This window comes from Elaeis guineensis, chromosome 6 (assembly GCF_000442705.2).
Source record: "Elaeis guineensis isolate ETL-2024a chromosome 6, EG11, whole genome shotgun sequence".
Classification (NCBI taxonomy): domain Eukaryota; kingdom Viridiplantae; phylum Streptophyta; class Magnoliopsida; order Arecales; family Arecaceae; genus Elaeis; species Elaeis guineensis.
In genome coordinates, this window is record NC_025998.2 from 11,421,124 (window position 1) to 11,430,902 (window position 9,779).

The following is a 9,779-nucleotide window of genomic DNA, read 5'->3' on the forward strand; positions in this document are numbered from 1 at the left end:
AAAATCAATTTGGCCTTGACATGACAACTTATAAAGCATTGCCTATCTCAGAGGAAACTAAGCAATACCATCATTTATTTCAGGTGATTTTGTAGGGTTTTCTCTTTTTTTTTTTTTGTAATTGTTAAATTAGTAGGCATAGGTCAAATTATGGATTTTTTTTTTTGTAAAAATAATCTACTTTTGACTTTCTTGGACCACTATACAAATTTGCCTTTTTCTGTAGAAAATTTTTCTTAGTTGATACTCTCATATTGTCAATAGATGGAAACATGATATAGGTTGATCCATAGTTGCAAATGTGAAAAAGTAGTACAAGGACAATGATATAGTGGCCTGCTAAAATTTAAAACGGTTACTTTTTTTTTTAAAAAAAACATAATAAAGATCCTATCCTTTAGACTTGATAATTAAATATTTTTTCTACGGAATCCCTTTTATTTTGTGTCTGTGGTAAAATTTTCTTTTATTTTATTTCTCTTTTTCAGGCAGACAGCATGAGGAGAAATACTTCGCGGTCGCAGACACGTGGTCCCCACTTTAACAGATTTCCTCCCCCAGAAAATCCTCCCATTCCCATCCCACCGGAGATCTATTGCCCGGAGTAACTAATGGACGCAAAGCTAATTGCACTGTTAAACTTCAACGGTCCAGTCTACTTTCTACACCTGTCCTTATTCCTTTCTTCTCATCAACAAATACACAGCCTTGCCCCCATCTAACTTCGGTCAAACTAACTTCTTCCAATCAAGCTCACACCTGATCCTCCCACACAAGTCTCCAACCACGAGCCATGCCTTGTGGGAGTCACAAACATGTCGGCATGGCTTGCTTGAGAAGCCAAGCACTCATTCTCCAGCTCACCAAATTATCAAATTGGAGAAGAACAAAAATAATTCTAATCATTAAATAGGAAGACCGATTCATCCACGCCTATTTGACAACAAAAATCTCAAATATTCACCATATTAATGGTATTAATTGGCTGCATATATTGCAGTAACTCTCTCTGTATCATGTATAAAATATGAAGGAATGATTGGTCTTCTTTTGCGACACCAATTGTTGGATCATGTCTTGTGCAAATCTCAAAGCACTCCAAATTCTTTTTTCTATCTATTTGTATGGATTTCATAGCGGTTATTGCATGATCCTATGGTACACATCATTAAAAAAAAAAAAAAAAGAATCATTCTTTGGGTGCAAAAAATACGGCTGAACCCTAAAGATGGATAACAAAGAGAGCAATATATTAAGGTTATAGAGAGAAGAGGTTAATGGCTATATGCCTTCCAAGACACTCTAGGGCGACCTTGGAGCTAAAAGGATCACCCTCTCTCTGTGTCTCATCTAACCATCTCTCTCAGGGTGGTGAAATGTCTCTTACGAATCAGGTTGCCCCATCTCTACTCAACCCATTCTTTCTGTTGGTTTTTTAACCTAAGGTTTTCAAAGGGCAAAAAAAAAGTGTGCTAGAGAGGTTACATGTCTCCTTCTACACGTATACATAGCATGACCATGCTTGAGGACGAAGCAACCTATTGATATTTGTTAGACTTGTTTTGTCTTTTTCTTTTTTTTCTTTATATTCTTTGTTTTCTTAGATGGTTGGAGGGGTATTAGGAGGGGTTTTTCTTGTCTTCTGTTTTCGCTCTATCTGCCCTAGAGAATTATGATGAAAAGTGGAGAAGAATTCTATTCCTTCCCAAAGCTTAAGGAGAATTAAGGGAGGGGGTGGGGAAGAGGACACCCATAGCTTTAATATATAAGAGAGACAAGCTTCTTTCTTCTTTTCCTTTTCCATTCTTTTCTTTTCTTTTATCCTTTTCTTTCCCTCCCCAATCTTTACATATTACTCTTCTCAGTCTTGTGCCTCTTCTGGTGAGGAGGGTGAGGCCTGTCCTCCGAGGAGGGTTTAAGCTTGGTGGGTATGAGAGGTGAGGAAGAAAGATGGCATGGTGCAACAGCTGCGATGATGATCGCATGATCGAGAGGAGCTCGGGTTCTTCGTCCGCACTGATCAACAAGAAATCTTATGCAAACGCCATCGAGACGTGCCCTTCATGCGGCCACCACATCCAATACGAGGAGCAGGTGATACCACCTTTCTCCTTTCTTCTCAAAAAATTGATATTTTTTTCTGAATATTTTCTTCATAAATTTGTTGCATGGTGGTGACACGTATCATGATTCATTCATGTCACTTCTGCTCAGGTTAAATAAATTATGATAATATCTTCCTTTTTCTCAAGTTAAATAAATTTAAAGAGGAATTTTTACAATGAAAAAAAAGAATTATAATTTATATTGTTTGTAATGTGCATGAGAAAAAACATAGAGGAACAAGAAAATAATAACATATATCTGATGAGTGATATTGGCATGGATGTGCTCAGGCTGCGGCTGCTGCTGCTGCCATCCAAGATTTGCCCGGGCTGCCTGCCGGTGTTAAGTTCGATCCAACCGACCAGGAGCTTCTCGAGCACTTGGAGGGGAAGGCGAGGCCAGATTCACAAAAGCTTCACCCTCTCATCGATGAGTTTATTCCCACAATTGAAGGCGAGAATGGGATTTGCTACACCCACCCAGAGAGACTCCCTGGTAATGATCTCCCTTATCTTCATGATATACCTACGAAATAGTTAATCTTCAAACTTTCTTGGCCAACAATTTCATATGTTAATTATTACAATATGAATATTTGATAAGGATAGGCACACCTAACAAGTATCCATCTTCATGCATGCTCCAACGTGCTTGCTGCGTACGTGCTTGAGCAGTGATGCATGAGATCTTAAGGGAATAATTTATCGCCCCCTAGCCATGCCATGTGTAATAGCACCGGAATAATGACTTGGTGCCCAAAATGCATGGTGGAGTACTGAAATCCAGAATCCAGCGTACACCATTAGTCGTGATTCACAAAAATAAGATTAATTGTGTTCTGCGTTTGAGAAGGGCTCCAAGATGAATATATTCTTCATGATGATGAATGAACAGCATCCGACCTGAAGAAGAAATTTTCGCATTTAGGGTGCTTAGAATTTTGTGAAATAGCATAAAAGATGGAAGCCTTCAATTAGAAGGCCTATGATATATTTTAGCACCAGAGCATAACTATGGTAGCTGTGGCGTGGAAGTAATAATTAATTTGCAGCCTGCTGTGACTTGTTAGGACACACTTGCATACATTGGGATAACTAAAATTCTACGAACAGGAACCATATTTTCTTGTTATAGAACTATTGAACTTTATCTTCTATTTGGTATAAAGGATGGCTTGAAGGATGGATGGATGGAGGAGAAAGGATGGATGGAGGAGATGATTGATAGATTTTTCATCCATCCTCTCATATGTTTGGTGAAATATGGAAGGATGAGTAGAAATGATTTCCTTCTCTATTTGGTATAGGATGAATGAGAGAAAGAATGAATAATATTTGTATAACATTTTTACTAAACAGCCCTTTGATAAAAATATTATTATTATCAATTTATAATACTTATTTATACTAAAAATAAGCAATATATAGACTTATAATTTTTATAATCTATAACTATTTAAAAAATTGTATAAATATTTAATTTAATATATGATTTTATAAAGTAATTATTAATGAATGAATTATATAAATAACTAATTAATTTATAATTTAGTTTAAATAAATTATTAATATTATATAAATAGTTAATTAAAAAATATAAAATATAAACAGAGAAATAGAAGGTAATCTAATTATTTATTATAATTATGAAAATTATATATTAAAATTAAAATAATGACTAATAAAATTTAATAGTATACGATTAGTAGTATATATATAAATAATATGAATAAAAAAATAAAGAAGTATTATAATTTTATCAAAAAAATTAATGAGGGATAATTTTATCTATACAAAAATCCATCCTTCAATACTTCATTTATTCTTCCCTCATCCTCTCAAATTGAGAGGATGCAAATTGATTAGTTAGGGTGGATGGACAATCTTTTTTTTTTATTTATCCTTTGTGTAGCTTTTGGAAAAAAAATAGTGGATGGAGGCCATCCCTCCTTCCAATCCTATCCATCTATTTTTTTATGACCCCAACCAAATATAGGATTAGGGCTGCTTTAAGTTTTTTAAAAGAATATATCGAAACTCTTGGTTTAAAAAACTATTAAAATATATATATATGAAGTATTTTTTAGCAATAAGTTGTATGAAGCATAAGCTAACCAAAATGGATTTTATATATTGAGGCTTCTTCTAATGGTCACACCTCTCTCCTTAGCAACTAGAGGTTGTAATTTGGGTTTTTGTGTGTGCATCTCCAGAAATTTGGATTTGGATAATTTTAGAATAGCTGGATTTCTCTCTCTTTATCTAAAAAGATAAAAATAATACTTTAAAAGGCTCAATCATAAAAATTAGCAGCTAGGTAGGTCTTCATTCCTTTGTCTCAATAAATTTACAAATAAACAACTAGAAATAAATAAAACTTGGAAACCTGTCAATAAATCAATTGGAATATTTTGAAATTAGGCACTGATTTTTCAAATATTATCCATAATAGATTTTTCTAAGATTATAAGCCCTTTTGCTATGCAATATTTAAATTATAAGAATTTTACTGTAATTTGATATCCTAATTTATTTTCATTCATCCCATAGTTTCCATGCAAAATCTACTCCATAGTGTCTAAAAAATGCAAGAAGATATGAGTGAGCTAAAGCTTAAGAATAACTTTTATCTTTTGTTGGATCAAGTAAACTAAGCATTAAAAACCAATTTTTATAATATAAAATTTTAATTATAAATAAAGCACATTGATATTACCAATGCATATATACAATACAAAGTATGTCTATTAATATAGATTTGTATAAGATCAAGAGAAAAATTTTCCAAATCAATTTCTAATCTTTATGACTACAACTATGATTGATTCATGGTAAGCTCTAAAAATGACTAGCTCCTAATTATAATAAATAATCAATTAACATATGTTAATGATCACCCTAGTGGAGTTCAAAAAGAAAACTAACCGAGAATCATATAAACAATATATTTGCAACAGCATGTGCCAATGATTTCCCTACTTAATTACCTTGCTCGATAAAATACTAGCTCTTGACCATAATATGTTGTCGATCAGTATGTATCAGTGATCGCTTCACTGAAAATCTAGAAGTAAACTAGATCCTAAACTATATGATGTTAGTTAAACAAGAGAGCAATATCATAACAAATTAAATCAACATATCTATTGACATAATAAAATTCAGAGAAAATCATGTCCTACTTAATCACATATTTAAGATTCATTTTTATGCACATACACATATGATATTTAATTAAGCATAAACATATGCATAGATAAATATCTTTAATTTAAATTTCGAATAATACAGAAAATAGTTAAGCAATGTAAATTTATAAATCAGATAATGTGCATGATAAAAATACAAGGGGTAGAGATATATTATGGATTAACTTACGAACACCAAAAGTCTCTTCCATCAACTTATTTATGATTTAGATAGAGCATATTTAATAATTAGTAAAAAAGATGTTATTTTAAAATCTTGAACATTTTCTAAGTCTGCAGAGCCCATCCAAGGCTTCTTGATCCAAAATCCTTTTAGATCAGGGTTGGGACTTCAGCTCCATCAATCGGTGATGAGGACCTAGGTATACATCCTGTTGGGGAATACCGACCGACCCCGCTCATGCCGGCTTATAATCGGCCATACCGCCCGACCGACGGAGCGACCGACCGTCCGACCGACGGAGCGACCGACCGCCCGACCGATGGAGCGGCCGACCGCCAACCGACGGAGTGGCCGACCGCCCGACCGACGGAGCGGCCGACCGCCCGACTGCCCGACCGATCGATCGACGGACGCCATCACCGACCGATTAACGGCACTCTACCGACTGTGGATATGCCGGTCGGGCAGACCTTTTCCACTTTCCGGACCGACTGAACCAGGAAGTCCGACGGCCGACTCTCGCAACATGCCCGGCTAACGATCGAGGGGGCCCGAATCTCCACCCGACGCCACACGGGTGGCGACCGACCTAGGATCGGTCGGCCCCTCCGATCGCCGTACAGCCGCTAGAGCCTGTCAGCCCTGACAGCGACATGCGGCTCTGCCACCTTAGGGCACTATCCCGCCTAGGGCATTGTCAACCCTAGTGATTTGACGGCCCCACGGCGGTGTGACGTTTTCACGGCGACTCTGACAGTCTACAGTGAGTTGACAATTCTTCAATTGTCCGCGCCATTAATAACGGCGCCATACCACGCTCCACTATATATATACCGGGGAAGGCAACAATGCAGGTGGTCTGAAAAATAACAGGCTTGCTCTCTCTCTCTCTCTCTCGATTGAGCTCTCTGTCTTCATTTCACTGTTGCCCAGTCACCTCTCTGACTTGACCGTCGGAGGGTCTCCGTCAGAGCCGCCTCCGTTCAGTGTGGACTTTCTTTTTTGCAGACGCTCGTTCCCGATGACCAGGCGATGAGAGGATTGGCCGCAACACATCCCAAGCCTAAATCTAGTCCTAGGTGTACCTATCATCCCCTCATCCAAGTAGGATCGAGACTTCTCATTCATGTCTTATGTGATGTATCCAAGGATAGATGGGCCCTGCCTTGCAGTTTTACATACACACGAGGCAGGAGAGAGAAAGAGAGAGAGAAGAAAAAAAAAGTACAGGAGTATGAGAGAGAGAGATCAAAAGGAGATGGGATGATTTGACTACATAAGGAAATATAGAGACACCATTGGTTGGACCTTTGGCCGCCACCTACAGTACAGCCGCTGAGCATTGAGGGGGGTCTTGAGTGGTGGTAGTGTTGGTGAAATAGGATGCCCATGTGCTGTCCTCCTTAGGGTTGTACAAGGAAGAAGGACCACAAGAAAATGAAGAAGAGAAGGAAGGAAGTCTTTTTGATTGGGAGTTCTAGCTGAGATGATGGTTGAGAGCTTTGATTATAATGAAGTGATAACCCATGAGGCAAGAGATGGGGACCTCTTATAGGGTGGAAAAGAAGAGAAGGGAATGAGATGTGGGTGGAGTGGGATGGGGTGAGGTTATATGCATGGGGAGCAATGGCTGTGGGCTTCCTGGGGTGATCTAGAAGAAGGTGATAGAGAGGAAAGTTGGTCAGAACTAACCGACAGCGAGCTTCAAGGTTGGCTTCCCTAGTTTTTAACAGGTGCCACGGCTCTTGGTGGGCACCATACTTCCTAGCGGGCACGTGGCATCACAAAATCAATTGGCTACTTGACCAAAACAAGGATGTCTCCTACGGCCATTTCGAAATAGGGGGTGCCATTTTTCTTCTACAAAATTCGAATTGAAATCAGCAAACTATTTACTGACTTCCTTCTAAGTAAAATCAGTAAACCATTCGTCCACTCGCCGATTTTACTTGAAGTTGGCAATTTATTTGTGGACTTTAACTTAAAGATGACCCGATTTGACCAGCTCTTACATGCTTACAAGCATCAGATGATTTGAACATATTATAGTGATCTCTCGTATATTCCTAGAAAAATAGCATAATAACCTTCTCAATTAGGAGTCATATTATTTCTTTTCATAATTGATCCAAATGAAACTTCTACAAGTATATTTCTTAAATTACAATATGAAAATAATTTTTATTTTGTACTTAATTAAGGCATGGATTTGTTCACCAAAAGGAGAATATCCAAAACAAAATATCCAATAATCCATTCTAAATTTATCTTCACCTGATGACCAAATATACAAAATTATCATTACATTGTTTCGTTAAAATTCATAACAAATACTTGCTTGGATTCTATTTTGCAAATTTAAATCACCTTCCACAGCTAGATTCTGAAGCCATGATATATTTTTGTAGGAGTGAGCAGGGATGGTCTAATCCGACATTTCTTCCATCGCCCTTCCAAGGCATACACAACGGGGACTAGGAAGCGAAGAAAAGTGTCTACCGACGAGCATGGAAGGGAGACGCGGTGGCACAAAACTGGCAAGACAAGACCAGTGGTCGCAGGTGGGAAGCTGAAGGGGTACAAGAAGATACTGGTTCTCTACACTAACTATGGCAAACAGCAAAAACCTGAGAAAACTAATTGGGTGATGCACCAATACCACTTGGGCTCTGATGAAGAAGAAAAGGATGGCGAGTTAGTTGTGTCCAAGGTATTCTACCAGACGCAACCAAGACAATGTGGCTCTGCCACGAAGGGTGCAGCTCGAGCACAATCTAAAGATCTAAACAGTGACGATAATCCAGTCCTCAAGGATGCGAGCATTGTCGATTACTATAATTCATCACTAATCACCTACAACCAAGTTGGGCACAATAGAGCAAGCTCCCCTCATCTGATACCCAATTTCGCTGTACATGCTGGTGGAACTTCCTTTCTTCCCTAAGTGGACCAAAGTATCCAATTCTTTTTGCTTGCATGCAAAAGAAAGAAGTGAAAAAGAAGCCGACAAGATGGCGGAAGAAATCGGAATTGGGGGGTGGGGGTATTTTCCTTACGTACAGGTGAATAAATTTTAACCCGAGTTTAAATCTGTTACATAAATGATAGCTCTCAGGTTATACTCGAGAAGGTAAAATTCCTTGGAATAGCTAGGGATCCATTACGAATAAGTCGACCATCAGCTTTTGCCTCAGATGCTGTAAAGAGAGTGCAACTTGCAACATTTGTATGGCAAGGAGAGAGTGGGAGACTGTTTACATGTTCATAGGGGTATCATGCTATCATGGCAGTTTTATTTGTTTGTGCTGCCATAAAGTTGTAATTAAGATATGGAAAGTGACAATAGGACTTAGCTATAGATTTTCATTTTGTAACGATAATTGGATGATGCAAGCTTGCAAAGCCTGGAGGGTATTGGTTTCGTAGATCTGATGCGGCTTGTCTCGGTCTTTCACGCTCTCAAGGGGTTAAAGAAGACTGACAAAATACTGTTTGGTGTGTGTTGGTCTATGCTGGTTGGCTTCACCATTATGTAAACTTTCTCAGGAATGAAAGCTTTTAGCTCCTTTGCTTATCAAAAAAGAAAAAAAAGGAAGACTGACAAAAGCAACCCAAGAGAAGAAAAGAAGATGCTGTAATCATCACCGGGAAAGTATCGATCCATTCAAGTGAAGCTGGCTATGGACCATTCTTCCAAGTTGAGAAGACCTACTGTAAAGACACCATGCAACAGAAATCCTCCAACAATGTTGCAAGCAATTTAAGCAACGATATATATGAAGCAAATATAAATCAATGATCAAACCAGCGTTTGGTGAAACTCAAAATATCTCTTCGTTTAAGCTTCATCTTGATATTCCATATTAAATTGATGGGACTTTAAGTGCAATATGCGTTTCTTTGCTTTTTGTACCATGTATAATCCTAACGATGTCTGATTGTTACTAGATCCTTTCCCCTCCCTTCATATAAATATTTAACTAGGTCAGAGGAACCCCACATAATCCAATGATAGTGTCGTACTTTTATTATAAAAACCAAGGCTAATTAGAAAAACCCAATCAATCAAGAATGCTTTTATGATCTATTATCATATTAAATTATATAATATCTTAGTATATCTGGCTATTTTATCGTAATTATTACTAACATCACTTTACTGATATTGTTATAATAAATATTTAATATATTTCTATAAGATTATAAATTATAATAATGTTAATGTTATATGGTAATAATATTCCGTTTTATTAATATAATTTTACTGTAATAAAATTGTTATATCTTGTTAATTATAATAAT

General features: G+C 37.2%; 1 protein-coding gene across 1 annotated transcript; it reads left to right on the forward strand.

Moving 5' to 3' along the window:
- Nucleotides 1-1,602: 1,602 nt before the first annotated feature.
- Nucleotides 1,603-8,902, forward strand: LOC105047259 (NAC domain-containing protein 73). The gene is made up of 3 exons (XM_010926104.2): nt 1,603-2,094; nt 2,397-2,601; nt 7,886-8,902. The coding sequence occupies exons 1-3, from the start codon at nt 1,951-1,953 to the stop codon at nt 8,419-8,421; spliced, it is 885 nt and encodes a 294-aa protein (XP_010924406.1). The 5' UTR covers nt 1,603-1,950; the 3' UTR covers nt 8,422-8,902.
- Nucleotides 8,903-9,779: the final 877 nt, after the last annotated feature.

Bases quoted from the DNA above. Each gene is read 5' to 3' on its own strand.
- LOC105047259 (XM_010926104.2), top strand. From the start codon at position 1,951: ATGGCATGGTGCAACAGCTGCGATGATGATCGCATGATCGAGAGGAGC. The intron at 2,095-2,396 runs GTGATACCACCT...GGATGTGCTCAG, and splicing joins ACATCCAATACGAGGAGCAG to GCTGCGGCTGCTGCTGCTGC. The intron at 2,602-7,885 runs GTAATGATCTCC...ATATTTTTGTAG, and splicing joins CCACCCAGAGAGACTCCCTG to GAGTGAGCAGGGATGGTCTA.